Here is a 20392-nt window from a genome sequence, read left to right on the forward strand (position 1 = left end):
CACCTTCGGATGTGTGGGCTTTTACTCTGGGACAGGGTTAGGAACTCGACTGTCCAGGAGGGATGCATGAGTACTGTAGAGTTGCTGCATCTTCACATTTAAAGGAGCCAGCTGAAGTGACTCAAATATCTGAGGTCTTCCAGGCACGTCCTACTCTTCGGAAGACCCAGGACAAGCTGGAGGGATTTTATTTCCCAGCTTGCTTGGCAATGCCTCAGGATCCCGCAGGAAGAGTTACAGTACTTGGCATAGGATAGGGAAGTGTAGGTTGAGCTGCTTGGTCTATTGACACTGTGAGTCGGACCTTGATGATGGCAGAAAATGAATGAATGGTCTTGTTTTGTTTTTACTGGTCTGTTTCACTTTGCTGCATTTAAAAAAAAATACTGCAACCTGGTTTTGAAAAGAAAACAAAATGCAAACTGCATATGGAATCTAGAGGGGCAAAATGATGCACAAAATCAAAGTGAGATAGATATCATTGACACAAGGAAAAATAAAAATTTCCTTCCTACTATGTGTTTACCAGTCATAAGGCCTGGATGGAAGCAGATCTGTTCGAAACAAGAAGCCATTCTGATTGAGGAATTTATCAGGGTTTTTTCCTCACAGACAAGTAAAGAAATCTAAATTGTAGAGAACTGTTGAGTGAACAGAAGTGAATGGTTTAAGGTCAGGATGTGAGTGAGCAGATAATGAGTGGGATCGCAGAGTTTTGAGGGAAAACTGAAAAGTGGCTCATAATTCTGGGTAATTGTTCATGTAAATTGCTAGGCAATGATCTTGATTAATGACAGGAAAATCATTTCATATTTGTGACACCTGTCTGTCTTGTTGACATTGTAAACCTAACTTTATTGTATCAAAAGGCTAGAGCCAATGGACTTCAGGCCTGTGTGGTGATCATCCGAATCCTGCGAGACCTTTGCCAGCGAGTTCCGACTTGGTCTGCCATCCCAGGATGGGTGGGTATATGCTGCCTAAATATTCTGAGTGTGAAGAAATTTGTGTACTTGTGAAACTGATACCTGAACATTGTTGTGGCCTGCTGGCTGCACCAGTTATTAAATATTTCCTTAGTCTCGGGCTGATTCTGTCCTTTGCCTCCGTGTTGGAGGTCTTAGGAGTCTAAAGACGGCTGCCTTCTTCACATTTCCCTGATGTTGAATTAGGTTTTGTAAAACGAAGCGATCTTCTGGGTAACGCTGGTGGAGTTGGCTGACTTGTGCTCTGGAGTTGTACTAACACAAGTGGCCGACGTGGATCAGAGCCCACTGTAGTAGTTTGCAGATTTTCTGACTGTACTTGATGATTCTGTTCAGGCCATGGAGCTGCTGGTTGAGAAGGCCATCAGCAGCACGTCTGCCCCCCTGAGCCCAGGTGATGCATTAAGACGTGTCTTTGAATGTATCGCTTCTGGAATCTTACTGCCAGGTAAGACATGATCGTTGGACTGTTTTACTGATAGTGGTGCCTGGTGTTGTTTCTGGAAAAAGAAACCATAGTTTTCCATGAACAGACCTGCCAACTAGTGGTGAGCAGTATGAACTATAGGCAGCAACTGTTTGTTGTGATTTGGCGCTATATAAAAAAAATTGATTGATTGAGATATATATATATATATATATATATATATATATATATATATATATATATATATATATATATATAGTGGGGTAAAAAGTATTTAGTCAGTCCCTGATTGCGCAAGTTCTCCTACTTAGAAAGATGAGAGAGGTCAGTCATTTTCATCATAGGCACACTTCAACTGTGAGAGACAAAATGAGGGGAAAAAAAAAATCCAGGAAATCACATTGAAGGATTTTTAAAGAATTTTTTTGTAAATTATGGTGGAAAATAAGTATTTGGTCAGTAACAAAAGTTCAACAATACTTTGTAACATAATCTTTGTTGGCAAGTCTTCACCAGGTTTGCACACACTGTAGGTGGTATTTTGGCCCGTTCCTCCATGCAGATCTCTAGAGCAGTGATGTTTTGGGGCTGTCACTGGGCAACACAGACTTTCAACTCCCTCCACAAATTTTCTATGGGGTTGAGGTCTGGAGACTGGTTTGGCCACTCCAGGACATTCAAATGCTTTTTACGGAGCCACTCCTTTGTTGCCCGAGCAGTGTGTTTGGGATCATTGTCATGCTGGAAGACCCAGCTACATTGCATCTTCCATGCTCTCACTGATGGAAGGTTTTGGCTTAAAATCTTATGATACATGGCCCCATTCATTCTTCCCTTAACACAGATCAGTCGTCCTGTCCTCTTTGCAGAAAAACAGCCCCAAAGCATGATGTTTCCACCCCCATGCTTCACAGTAGGTATGGTGTTCTTGGAATGCAACTCAGCATTCTTCTTCCTGCAAACACGATGAGTTGAGTTTTTACCAAAAAGTTCTATTTTGGTTTCATCTGACCACATGATATTCTCTCAGTCCTCTTCTGGATCAACCATATGCTCTCTGGCAAACGTCAGACAGGCCTGGACATGTACTGGCTTAAGCAGGGGGACACGTCTGACACTGCAGGATTTGAGTCCCTCTCTGTGTAGTGTAGCCTTTGTTACTTTGGTCCCAGCTCTCTGCAGGTCATTCATCAGGTCCCTCTGTGTAGTTCTGTGATTTTTGCTCACTGTTTTCATGTTTATTTTGACCCCACAGGATGAGATCTTGCGTAGAACCCCAGATCGAGGGAGATTATCAGTGGTCTTGTATGTCTTCCATTTTCTTACAATTGCTCCCACAGTTGAGTTATTCACACAACCTGCTTGACTATTGTAGATTCACTCTTCCCAGCCTGGTGCAGGTCTGCAATTTTCTTCCTCGTGTCCTTTGACAGCTCTTTGGTCTTGCCCATGGTTGAGTTTGGAGTCTGACTCTTTGAGGCTGTGGACAGGTGTCTTTTATACAAATGAGTTCCAACAGCTGCCATTAATACAGGTAACAGGTGGAGGACAGAAGAGCTTCTCAAAGTAGAAGTTACCGGTCTGTGAGAGCCAGAAATCATGCTTGTTTGTGGGTGACCAAATACTTATTTTCCACCATAATTTACAAATAAATTCTTTAAAAATCCTACAATGTGATTTCCTAGATTTTTTTTTTCTCTCATTTTGTCTCTCATAATTGAAGTGTACCTATGTTGCAAATTACATTTTACATGTTAGAAATTTTTTAGGACATCAAAAAACAAACTTTGTATATTAAAATTTCTAAAATTATGCCTTTTAAACTCACATTGAAAAGTAATCTCTACATCATGAATTAAAAGAAATCAAAATCTAAAAGTCAAAATGATGGTGTGAATAAGTGCCCCTTTCGTATAGCACATGTAAACCATCACGTTTACATTCCAACAAGTCAGGGGATGGATACATGAACATTTCCAAGACGCTGATTATGTCTTGAACTTTATTTACATGAATGAGTAAGAAACACAAACAGTATGGTACGCTGTGGTAAAGCTTTGTGGAGGCGACAGTTCTCAAAAACTGAGTGACTGTATAAGAAGGAGATTAGAGAGGAAAGACACCCAGACAACCCTTAAGAAGTTCTAGACCTCTGTGGCTGTGATTGAAGAATTTGTGTACAGTGTACGTTTTGCATTTTGCGTCACCACTCATGCCTTCATAGTGAAGTTGCAGTGTAGAATTTTCTTTCAACAAAACAGATTAAATCTATGCTTGAATCGCCAGTGTGCCTTCTCGCAAATTGTTGTTGAACTTTTAAGTGTTTTTTTTTTCCATCTGCTTTTGACATTTGAATGTTTGATGTTTAATGTTCAGCATGTCAAAAGTCCCAAAATTCTATGATTGTTGTCACATATATTGTCTTGCTGTGAACATCATTTAGGCCTCAAAAAGCTTAAAGTGGATATGCCACTTAAAGACAACAGTCTTATTACATGTAACAGAGGTTATATAATTCGGTCAACCTAAGTGTTTTGGGAAAATGGACACGGTTCTCCCGTTATATACAACATTTGAACGTCCCGCCACTGAAAAATGTGCACGCCCCGTGACCAGCTTCCCGCTAAGCACCAAACCTGAAATACATCACTGCCTGTAGACCTTATCGGTTTGCACACTTGGCAGCTGTTGTTTACACTTTTTTTAGTGGCAGAAACTTTGATTAAACACAGCTCTCAGGGACTTGTTTGTCGATATGCCTGACCAGTGTGTCGCAGCATATTGTACAAACACAAGGGCGAAAGGTTTTAGCCTTTTCAAGTCCAGGCAGATTGATTGAAAGCCGCAGTGTTGTGTGATGCACGAAATGTAAGGCTGCCGCTCCCTCCCCGCGCACACCCGCATTTGCTCCCGACAGCAGACACTTTCCTCTACCGTCTCCATGTTCTCACCGCTCACAGGAACACCTAAAATGTCAACCCTAAATAATATGTGCACAATAATCTTGAAATGGTCAAGGAACTTGTAAAAAAACCATCAGTGCTAAACACGGTGGCGGCATGTTCACTGTTGTTTTCAGCAATCTTTTTAGAAACCTTCACCATTTATTTCCTATTCTTTCATAAAAATAACGTAACTAAACACAAATGAATGCAATGCCTGGCACTTCAAAACAGCAAAAACTCGAAGGTAATAACGGTGGTCCGCAAGTAGTAGCTACACTATCGCGGCTCCGGAACAATAACAAAGGCAGTAAACAGACGCTACAATCGAAAATGGTATAATTATAGTGTTATAAACAGCAGCAACAAAAATCAAAGCCTCCCTTACCATTCCGTATTCTGCAGCCTTTCAAAATCCATCAGAATTGGCACGTCTCTTGCCTCTGCTTCGGCTCCGCCATAAACACCGTCACTATTATTTTCGCTGCCAGAATGCTCCTGTTTTGAATGTTTGTCCGAAAGATACGGCTTGAATCTGTAGGGTCTAATCACTGCTGCGACATCCTCAGGATCCGAGTCAGTCTCGATTTCCTCACAGAAACAATCCACACTTGAAGAGGAGTCAGAAAAGTTCTCAACCTCGTCACTGTCCATGCTGAGGTCTATTTGTTCCTGTTGTCAATCTAACAGACAAAGATGGGACTCTACACGCTGTGACGTCACGGCATCACGTGACCACTGATGGAACGCTGCCAGCAAGAAACACACTTTTGAGAAGCTGTACAAACTTTATTTCTCAGTGATAATAATTAAAATCACTTTCAACTTACTATACTCAATGTATATTTTTGATATTTATATCAGTTTTACCTAATTTTTTAGGTGTCATATCCACTTTAAGACCTCTGACATATGTGACCGAAATAGCCCCAAATGTTCCAATTTTACCTGATTAAAATTCCTCCATGTTCAACAGCCTTTACAGCCTTTTTCCAAAATGGAGTAAATAAATTTTTCCCCTTAAAATTCTACTCACAGAACCCCATAATGACAACATCAAAGTTTTTTTTTTTTTTTTTTTTTTTTGCAAATTTATAAAAAAAAAAAAACTAAAATCACATGTATATAAATATTCACACCTTTTGCTCAATATGTTGTTGATGCACATTTGCCAGCATTTACAGCCTCAAGTGTTCTTGAATATGATGTCACAACCTTGGTGCACCTATCTTTAGGCAGTTTTGCCCGTCCCTCTTTGCAGCACCTCTCAAGCTCCATTAGGTTGGATGGGAGCGTTGGTGTACAGCCATTTTCAGATCTCTCCAGAGTTGTTCAATTGGATTCAGGTCTGGGCTCTGGCTGGGCCACTCAAGGACATTCACAAAGTTGTCCTGAAGAGAACCGTTCGGACGGCAACACCAGTGGAGCTGATTTCACTCGACAAGAGTGTTTTTTACTCAAGATCAAATGTTATCCCCACAGAGTAAATTTTACTCAGCAAAATTTACTGTGTGGTAACACGTTACTTAAATAAATGGTAAATGGACAGCATTTATATAGCGCTTTTCCTTCTGCATCAGACGCTCAAAGTGCTTTACACATCAGTGCCTCACATTCACCCCGATGTCAAGCTGCTGCCATCCAAGGCACCCACTACACAGCGTGATCAACGAGGGGATTAAGGACCTTGCCCAAGGGCCCTTAGTGATTTTCCGGTGAGGCTGGGATTTGAACCAAGGATCCTCTGGTCTCAAGCCCAACGCTCTAACCACTAGAGTGACTAGACCATCACCTCCCCTACTTGGAGAAATGTTACTCTAATCTGACTGCTTTTTTTCAGTAACAAGTAATCTAACGCGTTAATCTTTCCAAATCAGTAATCCGATTAAAGTTACTTCAACTCACCGTACATTACTATTATTTTTGCATCGCGGGTTGATCGCAGCATTAAACTTGGCCTGTGCAGGGGGTCAGGGTTTGACTGAACTGTCCACTTTGCCCAATTTCAGCAGGTTTTCTCCAGCAGCTCCAAGTTGAACAAAAAGTTGTCCTCTCTCAAAGCGCGGTGATGACGGCACACCTGCACTGAGCTTTCCAAAGACATTTTTACACTTCTTTCCCTTTTATGGAAAACTCTGAGCCGCTCTGTGTCCTTGCTAAAAACAGCTGATCCGCGACGCATTAACAACTAATGCTTTTTTCCACCCAGATGCACCTAATGTCTTTCTGAGGATGACATGACATAAAAAAACGCAGATAAAACTTTCTTCACTGTCAATCTGGTCGTGTTTTCTGCATAAATAAACATTATCATTCTTCCTGCTCAAATGCCAAAGCAGGGGTGAATCCATACGGAAAGGGGACGTGGAGCAGGGCAGGGACCCCACAACACCCCTAGATTAAAGGTCCACTTTTGAAGTCGTTTTTTTTTTTTTTTTTTTTTTACTACTGCTACTAATACTACTTACAATAATAATTTCAACAACTGAAATGTTTAGAAAGAATTTAATTGTTAGAAAAATGTTAGAAAGAATTTAATAGTTACATTTATAAACAATGTAGGTTATAAATTGCAAGTTTTACTGTTGCAGTGCTGTCAACAGTTAAATATGAAGTCAAGAAAGATGTCTTTATTTTTTTATAAAACAAGTATTTATGTTCATTTAAGTCAAGAAAGGGTGACTATAAAGTGAGTATTGGTAAAACGGGTTATCATTTTCATGTTGAGGTGGCAGAGGGGTGTTGTCAACAGCTGCTGAAAGTAACTAGTAATCTAACTTGGTTATTTTTAAAATTGAGTAATCAGTAAAGTAACTAACTTACTTTTTCAAGGAGTAATCAGTAATTTGATTACTTTTTCAAAGTAGTTCATGTAGGATGTCTCTGTACATTGCTGCATTCATCTTTCATTCTTTCCTGGCTAGTGTCCTAGTTCTTGCTGCTGGAAAACATCCCCACAGCATGATGCTTCACTGAAGGGATTGTGCCTGCTTTCCTCCAAACATGGTACCTGGCATTCACTCCAAGAGTTCAATCTTTGTCTTATCAGATCAAAGAATTTTGTTTGTCATGGTCTGAGAGTCCTTCAGGTGCCTTTTGGCAAACTCCAGGCGGGCTACCATGTGCCTTTTACTAAGGAGTGGCTTCCGTCTGGTCACTCTACCATACAGGCTTGATTGGTGGATTGCTGCAGAGATGGTTATCCTTCTGGAAGATTCTCCTCTCTCCACAGAGGAATGCTGGAGCTCTGACAGAATGACCGTCAGGTTATTTTTCACCTCCCTGACTAAGGTCCTTCTCCCCCGATTGCTCTGTATAGATTGGCGCCAGCTATAGGAAGAGTCCTGGTGGATCCGAACTTCTTCTATTTACGGATGATGGAGGCCACTGTGCTCATTGGGTCCTTCAAAACAGCAGAAATGTTTCTGTATCCTTCCCTAGATATATTTGACTCCTTTTGGTTCTTCTCAGTCTTTTTGTTTTTTTGTTGTCCCACGAATTAATAAAGAAATTGGAAAATTTTCATTTAAACATAAAGCACCCTATGATTGGAACAGCCTTTCTTCCTCCATCTGCCTTTCAACCTCTTTAAAAGTGCCCTTGTACAACACCTTAAAAACATATGTAACTGTTTTTGATTCCGCTTGTCCATAACAATTCATTTTATTCATTTTGTATGTTAGTACTAATGGGAGAGTGTTACGGAGCTTTGTGTGTTTGTGTGTGTGGTGTGATTGGTTGTTGGTGTGTGCGTGTAGACATGTTTGTGTGTAATTAATGGTTTGTAGCTTTATTGTTGCCTCTGTTTGTATATTTTGTTATGTACAGTGTGGAAAATAAGTATTTGAACACCCTGCAATTTTGCGAGTTCTCCCACTTAGACATCATGGAGGGGTCTGAAATTTTCATCTTAGGTGCATGTCCTCTGTAAGAGACATAATCTTAAAAAAAAAAAAAAAAAAAAAAAAAAAAAATCCAGAAATCACAATGTATGATTCTTTTTTAATAAATTATTTGTATGTTACTGCTGCAAATAAGTATTTCAACACCTGTGAAAATCAATGTTAATATTTGGTACAGTAGCTTTGTTTGCAATTACAGAGGTCAAACGTTTCCTGTAGTTTTTCCACCAGGTTTGCACACACTGCAGCAGGGATTTTGGTCCACTCCTCCATACAGATCTTCACTAGATCAGCCAGGTTACTGGGCTGTCGCTGAGAAACACGGAGTTTGAGCTCCCTCCAAAGATTTTCTATTGGGTTTAGGTCTGGAGACTGACTCGGCCACTCCAGAACCTTGATATGCTTCTTACGGAGCCACTCCTTGGTTATCCTGGCTGTGTGCTTCGGGTCATTGTCATGTTGGAAGACCCATCCATGACCCATCTTCAATGCTCTAACTGAGGGAAGGAGGTTGTTCCCCAAAATCTCACAATACATGGCCCCGGTCATCCTCTCCTTAATACACTGCAGTCGTCCTGTCCCATGTGCAGAAAACCCCTAAAGCATTATGCTTCCACCCCCATGCTTCACAGTAGGGACGGTGTTTTTGGGATGTACTCAGCATTCTTCTTCCTCCAAACACGGTGAGTGGAATTAAGACCAAAAAGTTCTGTTTTGGTCTCATCTGACCACATGACTTTCTCCCATGACTCCTCTGGATCATCCAAATGGCCATGGGCAAACTTAAGATGGACCTGGACATGTGCTGATTTAAGCAGGGGAGCCATCCATGCCATGCATGATTTTAACCCATGACATCTTAGTGTATTACCCACAGTAACCTTGGAAACAGTGGTGCCAGCTCTCTTAAGGTCATTGACCAGCTCCTACCGTGCAGTTCTGGGCTGATTCCTCACCTTTCTTAGGATCATTGATATGCTACGAGGTGGGATCTTGCATGGAGCCCCAGTCTGAGGGAGCTTGACAGTCATGTTTAGCTTCTTCCATTTTCTAATAATTGCTCCAACAGTTGATCTTTTTTTACCAAGCTGCTTGGCAATTGCCCCGTAGCCCTTTTCAGCCTTGGTGGACAGGTGTCTTTATGCAGCTTACGACCTCAAATAGGTGCTTCTAATTTGGAATAAGTGGAGTGGAGGTGGACTTTTTAGAGGCGGACTAACAGGTCTTTTTTAAGACTGTCTCTCACAGTGGACATGCACCTAAGATGAAAATTTCAGACCCCTCCATGATTTCTAAGTGGGAGAACTTGCAAAATCGTAGGGTGTTCAAATACTTATTTTCCTCACTGTATGTACTGTTGCATGTCTTGCAAATTGGATGTTTTTGTTGTTATTATTGAGGACCCCCTTGAGCACGAGATTATAAATCTCAAGGGGTTTATCCTTTCAAGTTAAATGAATAAATTTGTGCCTCGACAGTCCTGTCTCGGAGGTCTACAGACAAATTCCTTTGACTTCATGCTTGGTTTGTGCTCTGACATTCACTCTCAACTGTGGGACCTTATATGTAGACAGATGTGTGCTTTTCCAAATTTTGTGCAGTCAACTGAATTTACCCCAGGTGGACTCTAATTAAGCTGTAGAAACATCTCAAGGATGATCAGTGGAAACAAGGATGCACCTGAGCTCAATGTTGAGCTTCATGGCAAAGCCTGTGAATACTTGTGTACATGTGATTTCTTAGTTTTTTTTTTATTTTAAATGAATTTGCAAAAATCCAAAAAAAAAAAAAAACACTTTCCATATTGTCGTTATGGGGTAAATCCATTTTGGAATAAGGCTGTAACATAAATTGTGGAAAAAGTGAAACGCCACAAATACTTTCTGGATGCACTGTATATTCAAATACATTTTTCAATTCATTCTTTTCTCTGTTGCACCAAATCACAATAAGGGAACTCAGTCTCGTTTGAGGGCGGGTGCTAAAGGGGTAAAATATGACATAATTTCTCTACTTCCAGGGTACCAACCACAGCATTTTCAGTGGATTTTTGGGCAAATTACATGCAAACAAAGTGAAAATGCAAAGAAAGAGTGACAGTGCCATGGGAAATTGGACAGGTGTTGCAGTTTGTTTATGATCCGGAGGTCAAACGTGTCGATGCAGTTTTGCAGGCGAGAGAACAGAGCTACTCTGGTTAGCTGTGTAGGCTAACACCGGCACAACATGTCTCACTCGCTGCATCTTTTCTTCTCCACTGGGAACCGAAAAAACTTTTTCGATTGCTTCAGTGATTGATGCTAAAAATAAAACAGTACACCATCCGTGTGAAGGTATGCTGTGTATATACAACCTTTGGCAAAAATTATGGCATCACCGGCCTCGGAGGATGTTCATTCAGTTGTTTAATTTTGTAGAAAAAAAGCAGATCACAGACATGACACAAAACTAAAGTCATTTCAAATGGCAACTTTCTGGCTTTAAGAAACACTATAAGAAATCAGGAAAAAAATTGTGGCAGTCAGTAATGGTTACTTTTTTAGACCAAGCAGAGGGAAAAAAATATGGAATCACTCAATTCTGAGGAAAAAATTATGGAATCATGAAAAACAAAAGAACACTCCAACACATCACTAGTATTTTGTTGCACCACCTCTGACTTTTATAATAGCTTGCAGTCTCTGAGGCATGGACTTAATGAGTGACAAACTGTACTCTTCATCAATCTGGCTCCAACTTTCTCTGATTGCTGTTGCCAGATCAGCTTTGCAGGTTGGAGCCTTGTCATGGACCATTTTCTTCAACTTCCACCAAAGATTTTCAATTGGATTAATATCCGGACTATTTGCAGGCCATGACATTGACCCTATGTGTCTTTTTTGCAAGGAATATTTTCACAGTTTTTGCTCTATGGCAAGATGCATTATCATCTTGAAAATGATTTCATCATCCCCAAACATCCTTTCAATTGATGGGATAAGAAAAGTGTCCAAAATATCAACGTAAACTTGTGCATTTATTGATGATGTAATGACAGCCATCTCCCCAGTGCCTTTACCTGACATGCAGCCCCATATCATCGACTGTGGAAATTTACATGTTCTCTTCAGGCAGTCATCTTTATAAATCTCATTGGAACGGCACCAAACAAAAGTTCCAGCATCATCACCTTGCTCAGTGCAGATTCGAGATTCATCACCACTGAATATGACTTTCATCCAGTCATCCACAGTCCACGATTGCTTTTCCTTAGCCCATTGTGACCTTGTTTTTTTCTGTTTAGGTGTTAATGATGGCTTTTGTTTAGCTTTTCTGTATGTAAATCCCATTTCCTTTAGGCGGTTTCTTACAGTTCGGTCACAGATGTTGACTCCAGTTTCCTCCCATTCGTTCCTCATTTGTTTTGTTGTGCATTTTCGATTTTTGAGACATATTGCTTTAAATTTCTGTCTTGACGCTTTGATGTCTTCCTTGGTCTACCAGTATGTTTGCCTTTAACAACCTTCCCATGTTGTTTGTATTTGGTCCAGAGTTTAGACACAGCTGACTGTGAACAACCAACATCTTTTACAACATTGCGTGATGATTTACCCTCTTTTAAGAGTTTGATAATCCTCTCCTTTGTTTCAATTGACATCTCTCGTGTTGGAGCCATGATTCATGTCAGTCCACTTGGTGCAACAGCTCTCCAAGGTGTGATCACTCCTTTTTAGATGCAGACTAACAAGCAGATTTGATGCAGGTGTTAGTTTTGGGGATGAAAATTTACAGGGTGATTCCATAATTTTTTCCTCAGAATTGAGTGATTCCATATTTTTTTCCCTCTGCTTGGTCTAAAAAAGTAACCGTTACTGACTGCCACAATTTTTTTCCCTGATTTCTTATAGTGTTTCTTAAGCCAGAAAGTTGCCATTTGAAATTACTTTAGTTTGTGTCATGTCTGTGATCTGCTTTTTTTCTACAAAATTAAACAACTGAATGAACATCCTCCGAGGCCGGTGATTCCATAATTTTTGCCAGGGGTTGTATTAAATGGTGGTTCCCGTAAGTGGTCAAATCCTGCAATATCACGGAGGCTTCAAACGAGACTGCGTTCTCTTATACAAGTTGCCCCAAGATCCTTCACAAGGGCCGTGTCGAAATCAGCAGGCCATGCCCAATACGTTGATCATTCCTCAGGCCACCCCAACAGAAAACTGTTAAAAAATAATAATAGTTACATAATTTCAAAGACAGTAAAAATTAAAGAACAGTGTGCAGCCAAGGTACAGCTGTATGTAAAGGTTTGGGCACCTCTGATGATTTCCATCACTAGTTGTTTGGATCAGCAATTTCAATTAAACATATATAGCAGACAAACACAGTGATATTTGATAAGTGAAATGAAGTTTATAGGATTTACAGAAAGTGTACAATAATTCTTCGAACAAAATTAGGCAGGTGCATAAATTTGGGCACCCCAGTAGAAAAAATACATCAATATTTAGTAGATCCTCCTTTTGCAGAAATAAAAGCCTCTTAACACTTCCGATAGCTTCCAATGAGAGTCTGGATTCTGCTTGAAGGTATTTTGGACCATTCTTCTTTACAAAACATTTCCAGTTCAGTCAGGTTTGTTGGTTTCCGAGCATGGACAGCCAGCTTAAAATCACACCACAGATTTTCAATAATATTCAGGTCTGGGGACTGAGCTGGCCATTCCAGAATGTTGTACTTGTTCCTCTGCATGAATGCCTTAGTACATTTTGAGCAGTGTTTAGGGTCGTTGTCTTATTGAAAGATCCAGCCCCAGCGCAACTTCAACTTAATCACTGATTCTTGGAACATTGTTCTCAAGAATCTGCTGATATTGACTGGAATCCATGTGACTCTCAACTTTAACAAGAGTCCCAGTACCTGCACTGGCCACACAGCCCGACAGCATGATGGAACCACTTCCAAATTTTCCTGTAGGTAGCAAGTGTTTTTCTTGGAATGCTGTGTTTTTTTTTTTGTTTTGTTTTGTTTTTCAGCCGTGCATAACGCCCCTTGTTATGTCCAAGTAACTGAATTTAGTTTCATCAGTCCACAGCACCTTTTTCCAAAATTAAGCTAGCTTGTCCAAATGTGCTTTAGCATACCTCAAGTGACTGTTTGTGACGTGTACGCAGAAAATGTTTCCTCTGCATTACAGCATCTCCTTGTGCAGAGTGCGCTGTATAGTTGAACGATGCACAGAGACACAGTCTGCAGCAAGATCATGTTGTAGGTCTTTGGAGCAGTGGGTTGACTATAACTGTTCTCACCATCCTTTGCTTCAGCTTATGAGATTTTTCTTGGCCTCCCACTTTGGGCCTGAACTAGTATTGTGCCTGCCGTCTTCAGTTTCCTCACTATGTTCCTCACAGTGGAAACTGACAGCTGAAATGTCTGAGATAACTTTTGGTATCCTTCCCCTAAGCCATAATGTTGAACAATCTTTGTTTTCAGCTCATTTGAGAGTTGTTTTGAGGCTCCCATGTTGCCACTCATTAGAAGAGATGCAAAGAGGGGAAACATTTGCTTTTGGGACTCCGGTGAGGGCGGTCACATCTCCTTCTCTCGCCTCTTTTCCTCTCTGCTCCAACCTTCGAAGTCCCTACTTGACCAGACTGTGAATTCTTCAAACTATACTGGATTAACTATGGAATTGATCAGCTGGTCTCTGAACACTGACACCATTTTTTCAACAAGGAAATCAGGAATGGGGACCTTGCGTGCCCAAATGGAACCTATACTGTGGACATTGTTCTCGACGCCTGGGAGAAATGGCATGTTGCATGCTTGGTACTTCTCTCTGTGGAGGACCTCGAAGATTTATTTATATTTGATTTTATCATAGTACTTATTGGTTTATGTTCTTCCCTGACCTACCAAAGAATTGGCAAGACAGCTGCGACCACAACCATGACCCCTCATCTGTCTGTCATGATTGAGTTGGGCAAGGCGATACGTTCTCAGACTGCGTTAACCCTTGAACTCAGACGTAAGTTGGATAACATCTTGGAGCAAATGTACGCCTTGCAAAGGAAGATGTCGGAGACCAGGGAATACTAATAAATTGGATTTGGTTGGTTAGAGGAGCTGCAAATGTGTTTTCTTTGCTCAAATCTAAACATGGCAGGCTTATCAGCCTCTGAAGGTCAAAATGCCCCACTGTTTTCCTCCAGAAGAATTTCTACGGCTTTGGCTCACCATTCAGCTGCTCTCTTATCTTCTTTCCTCCCTGACAGTCAGTCTGTTGTTGTCAAGGCAACTCCAGACATTATGCACACACAGACAGAAACAGATACAAACTTATCTGATAGGAACCCATTTCATCTGCACTCATGACACACACCCACCCTGCCGCTCCCTGCTCACTGCTGCGTGGGACACTACCCCCCCCCCCCCCCCCCCCCCCCACTTCACATTGCTTCAGTTCAGATGATGGACTGTCTTAAAATTTAGCGTACATACACATCAATGTATATGTATGGACGATTTATAAAGGAAAATCATGAAAATTATCAGGGGTGCCAAAACGTTTGTATACAACTGTACAGAAAAAAGACTGACCAGCTGACTTCTTTTTCACCTTTGGAACACACACCAGTCATTTGTCATGCAACAATGGATCGTGCTTAATGTGTTCAGGATGTGCCATTTCCACAAATGCTACAACACTTTTTTTATACAATAAAATATTTGATATTTTTGAGTTTTTTTTTGTTGTTGTTTTTTTTTTTCCCCCTCCCCTCCCACTGCTTTTGCATTCTGAATGCCTCACATTTTTGGGGGCTTATTGATGCTCTGCTAGCATATGAAAACAGCACTACCTTGGCTGAGTTAATTGTTCAGTAGAAAACTATTATTAATGTATTTTAAAAATCCTAAGGTGGTGTTTTTGTTCTGCTATTTAATTCAGGTGGGCCAGGATTGGTTGACCCCTGTGAAAAGAATCTAGTTGATACCTTGGGAACTATGGGAGAGCAGCAGAGGGAGGACATTACTTCAAGTGCACAGGTACGTGTTGTGGAATGACTGTATGGCTGAACTTTTGTCTTTAGCCAGTTGTGGTTATGCAGAAATGATTATAGATGATCTTTGGTTCACATAGAAAAATGAGGTAAATCAGTGATTCCTGTACAAATGTACATGTAACAGCTGTCATCAGCTGGAAGGGGAAGTGAATGTGATTCCATTGAATGCTTACTGCCTTATTGAGTGTTGTTAGAAGGAAAGGTGATGTAACACAGTGGTAAACATACCACTGTCCCAGCTTTTTTGAAATGTGTTGCAGGCGTCCATTTCAAAATGAGCAAATATTTACACAAAACAAAGTTTATCAGTTTGAACATTAAATATCTTGTCTTTATGGTGTATTCAGTTGAATATAGGTCAAAGAGGATTTGCAAATCATTGTATTCTGTTTTTATTTACATTTTACACAATGTCCCAACTTCATTGGAATTGGGGTTGTATTTAAAGCCTGACATCTACTGGTGAGAGGTGGAAAAAAAAGGTAGTTCATAATGCGCCACACATTTTCTCACATGTAAGTTGCCCATGTCATGGGCACTGACACACCCACATACCATCACAGATGCTGGCTGTTGAACATTTTATGCTGGTAACAATCTGGATGGTATTGTTCCTCTTTTGTCCGGAGGACACAATGTCTATGATTTCCAAAAACAATTTGAAATGTGGACTCATCAGACCACAGCACACTTTTCCACTTTGCGTCTGTCCATTTCAAATCAGCTCGGGCCTACAGAAGGCGACGGCGTTTCTGGATGTTGTTGATGTATGGCTTTCACTTTGCATGGTGGAGTTTTATCTTGCACTTGTAGATGTAGCGACGAACTGTGTTAACTGACAATGGTTTTCTGAAGTGTTCCTGAGTCCACGCGGTAAGATCCTTTACACAGTGTTGGTTTTTAATGCAGTGCCGCCTGAGGGACCGAAGGTCATGGGCATTCAGTGTTGGTTTTTGGCCTTTGCCGCTTACGTGTAGAAAGTTCTCCAGATTCTCTGAGTCTTCTGATTATATTATGGACTGTAGATGATGGAATTTCTAAATTCCTTGCAGTTGAACATTGAGAAACATTGTTCTTAAACTGTTGGACTATTTTTTCACACAGTTGTTCACAAAGTCTCGCCCCATCTTTGCTTGTGAACCGCTGAGCCTTTTCGGGATGCTCCTTTTTATACCCAGTCATCACACTCACAATTAGTGTCCTCAGTTCCCAAACACTTGAGTGTTGTGAGAAGGAAAGATGATGTAACACAGCGGTAAACATACCACTGTCCCAGCTTTTTCTTTTTTGAAAGTCTATCAGTTTGAACATTAATTATCTTGTCTTTGTGGTGTATTCAGTTGAATATAGGTTGAAGAGGATTTGCAAATCATTGTATTCTGTTTTTATTTACATTTCACACAATGTCCCAACTTCATTGGAATTGTGGTTGTAAGTTTAATTTAGTGGTTTTAAGCATAAAGTCATGAGAAAATACTTGTTTTTTGTTTGTTTTAATAAATTGTCCACTGGGATGATAACTAGCTGCTTGTGTCTCCTTTTTGTATTTGTGAAGTTTGCTCTGAGGCTGCTGGCATTCCGCCAGATCTATAAGATTTTGGGTATGGACCCTTTCCCACAGACCAACCCTCGTTTCAACATCCACAACAACCGCAAGCGTCGCCGTGACAACAGCGATGGCACGGACAGCTTCGAGGGCGAAGGCAAAAAGGATAAGAAGGATTATGAGACCTACTAAGTTCTACGTGTGTATTTAAAACATGCCGGCGTGAGTCCAAGATCGTGGTACAGCTCCTGCTGATGTAACTGTAGCATCACTTGTTTCTACACACAAACTTTTGCATAGTGTTTTAGCTGTAGATTCCTCAGAGCCTGATACACTTGTGTTCCGCCGCTCCCTGCTGAAGTGTGCTTTAGCTTGAAATGGCAGGTTAAATGCATTCCACATAAAGGTTTTAGCCAGAGTTTATGATGTATAAGTAGGCACAGATAAACCCCAATACCTGCATTCATGTAAATTATAGTTTCATTTAAAAGTCGACCACGTTGTAACCATTATGAAGCATCAGTTTTCTGTGCAGCTTTGTTTTCTATGTTGAAAGTGATATTTGACGCTGTAGCTCAGTTACGCTTCAAAACAAACAAAAAAAACTGGCATTCACAGAGATTCAGAAGAAAACTTTACTGTTGAGATTTGTTTGTGGTGAAGTTGCTTTGTTTTGTCCATTTTCATATGTATAAAAAAAACTGTATAATCTTAAAACTGGTGAAGAGATTTGTGTGTGTAGCGCATGGTCAGTAACGTTACTGTGTTTTGGCTTCTTAACGTTTTCCTGCTTGGTAAGAAACTAATGATTTGCTCGCCCTTTACATTGGTTTATGCTTCCTTGTTAATCTTGGTAATCTTTATTAGTTTCCGGTTATGACGGCGAATGGGCAGGGCACCGCAGTGATTTGTTTGCAGTTTGAGTCCTGTTGTGGATGCTTTTCAGACTGTCCAATCTGCTTCAGCAGAATAAATTTTACACAATGAGCTGGATGTTTAGCTTGTTTTAATCACTTGAAGTGGTCACAACCTTGCAAGTCTCCTCTTTAAAAAGACTATCTATCTATATATCTATATATATATCTATATATCTATATAGATATATATATAGATATAGATATATATAGGGGGGGGAGGGGTCATTCACTGATGACAAAAAAAAAATCCTGCTCAAAGGTTTGTGAACCCTTTGAGCTGTTACTTCTCTGAATTTTGTAATGACACCAAATTTTAAAAAATATAATTCAGGCTTCTTTATGTTAAAATTTCTAAAATAATGTCCTTTAAACTCAGTGAAAACATTTCTACAACATGACAAAATAAAATACACAATTGAAAACAGTGGCGTGTACATGTATAACGCATCCAAATCATCACTTTTACAGCCAGTTTTCTTCAGATAAGTCGTGATGGATACATGAACATTTCCAAGTCACTGACTCTGTTGGTCTTAAGTTGCATCTGTTTTTTTCCACCTAGTTTTGCAAGTACTTTGCGTCCATCCATCCATCTGTCTGTGCTCAGTATAAGTCCAGTCCTGTTACTGCCAGGGTCTTCAAATTCACAAGGAACATTCTTGGGACACAAAGCTTGGATAACTTAAGTAATGGCTAACCTTGACATATTTTAAGAGGTCAAAAGGTCACACTGTTTCCTCTTTTTATGCTTATATACGGCCGAGGATATTGCCACATTGGGTTATATTTAAGAAATACTGACTATGTCTGGAGGAGGCAGATCTCAAAAAATGGCTGCATTGAAGAGGTGTGAGGAAAGCCACCAAGACAACGCTGAAGAAGTTAGTGATCTGTGGTTGTGATTGGAGATATACACCAGCTCGACAGACAATTTTTGCCAGAATAGGATATGAAAGCCTGGATTGAATGGGCATGCTGAAAATTTTCAACATGTCAGCGTGTGACTCATACATCCCACACATGCGGGACATAAGTTGTAGGTACGTTATGTGATTGTTGGCACACATTTCTTGTAATTTACTCATACGTCTAAATCTGTCCATTAATGCTGGCCGCTGATTGGCTAAAAGCTGCGGCCCTCATGCTGATTGATTCATTCACACACAGAGTAAATCTGACCTGTTCATTTCAGTCCAATTCACCATCACACACAGACATGAATACACCTAAAGCTCCTGATTTCCGAAAATGACATCTGACAATTCTTTAATATGTGGCATTTTAAAGCAAGTCCCTCAGTGGTTTTTCTGCTCCAGGTGCATTTCTCATGCCAGTGTGCTCTGATCACACAGAAGTGCTGTGATGATTTAAACTTTTAAAGCGTTGTCGCTGTTGGTGTGATGATCAGATGACCTGATCGATCAGGGTGGTCACACCTGATTAATGCACTGTTTAAACATTTAAAGCGCTGTCGCTGTCAGTGATCACACCGACAGATCACACCTGATTGCGGTCAAGTGGCACTTTAAAAGTTTAAATCATCACTGTGTTTCATTATTCAGGTCTGTGATGACCTCATCAGATCCGCTGATGAGGATGCAGCCGGAGCTTTAGACAGCCCTCAATTTATGGCAGCTTTTACCAAAGCCAGTCGACTCATCAGCAGTCTGTACACAATGAAAATGGTCCACCAACATAAAAAAATGGAAATAAATAAATAATTAGGGCTGGGCAAGTTAAAGCATTGTTATCGCATTAGCACAGTAATTAACGCCAACAATTTTTTTTTTCGCACGTTCACGCTTTTTTTTTTTTTTTTTGTGTTGGAGGCTTGCTCACAGGCTTTTTTGCAAGTCTGTCACTGCTGCTGCACTCGCAGGAACTGGTGTGACGAGCCCCCAACACCGGAAAAAAAGAATTTGTGGATAAACCAACCACCGTGAATGTCACAGAACGTTTACATGGCCATTTTTTCCATTTTAAAGTGCTTCCAGACAGCGTAGTCAACAGAACCAAATTCGTTTGCAGCCATTGCAAAGCTGAATTTTCTTATCAGCAGAGTACTTTGAGTCTTAAATATAACCTAAATGCAGTTGATACCAGCAAATCATTCAACAAAACAAACTGCGGTGTGACACTTCAGCAGACTGTTAGATGCAGCGTGTGAGAGATAACTATAGATAAAGGCAAGAGAAGCTCGCATATGCAACAGCAAAATGGATTGAATGGACTGGTCCGCGCGTCGGGATGCAGCCGGCGCGGTGCGGCGGCACAGGAAAAACACCTCCGTGTTGATAACCATTTGTAAAGTCCAGGCGGCTTTTGATGGCTTTCAGTGGAGTGAGTATATGAGAAATTGTTTAACAGCTGGACATGTTCCAACTTGTCCTTAAGGCTTCCAACAGAGGTGTTTTTCCTGTGGTGGAGCGTTGCGGCGGCTGCGAGCCGACGCTGCAATCCGCCCGCACGTCTTTCATTAAAAAAATATCCTTTAACAGTGGAATATCTGGATAAAATGCTGAAACCGACTACTTCTGAAACTTCTCTGTTCTCTCACAACGTCCTGGATCAATAGAGCCTGAAATGTGGAGGTTTTCAGCTTGAAACAGGCTGACGACGGCGCCTGAGAGCG

The 20392-nt window shown here is 40.7% G+C and overlaps 1 protein-coding gene across 2 annotated transcripts in view; it reads left to right on the forward strand.

Annotated features, from left to right (window-relative positions):
* Window positions 1-17830, forward strand: part of zfr (zinc finger RNA binding protein) — a 95384-nt gene extending 77554 nt beyond the window's left edge. The window contains exons 17-20 of one of the 2 annotated variants that reach the window (XM_034169730.1): window positions 870-965; window positions 1323-1434; window positions 15183-15280; window positions 16853-17830. In XM_034169730.1, coding sequence (XP_034025621.1) covers window positions 870-965; window positions 1323-1434; window positions 15183-15280; window positions 16853-17035 — 489 coding nt within the window. In that variant the 3' untranslated portion in view covers window positions 17036-17830. Of the gene's footprint in view, window positions 1-869; window positions 966-1322; window positions 1435-15182; window positions 15281-16852 lie in introns of those variants that run through there. The other variant, XM_034169731.1, reaches the window with a different exon arrangement.
* The last annotated feature ends 2562 nt before the right edge of the window (window positions 17831-20392 follow it).

The sequence above is a fragment of the Thalassophryne amazonica genome, chromosome 5 (assembly GCF_902500255.1).
Source record: "Thalassophryne amazonica chromosome 5, fThaAma1.1, whole genome shotgun sequence".
Taxonomy (NCBI): Eukaryota; Metazoa; Chordata; class Actinopteri; order Batrachoidiformes; family Batrachoididae; genus Thalassophryne; species Thalassophryne amazonica.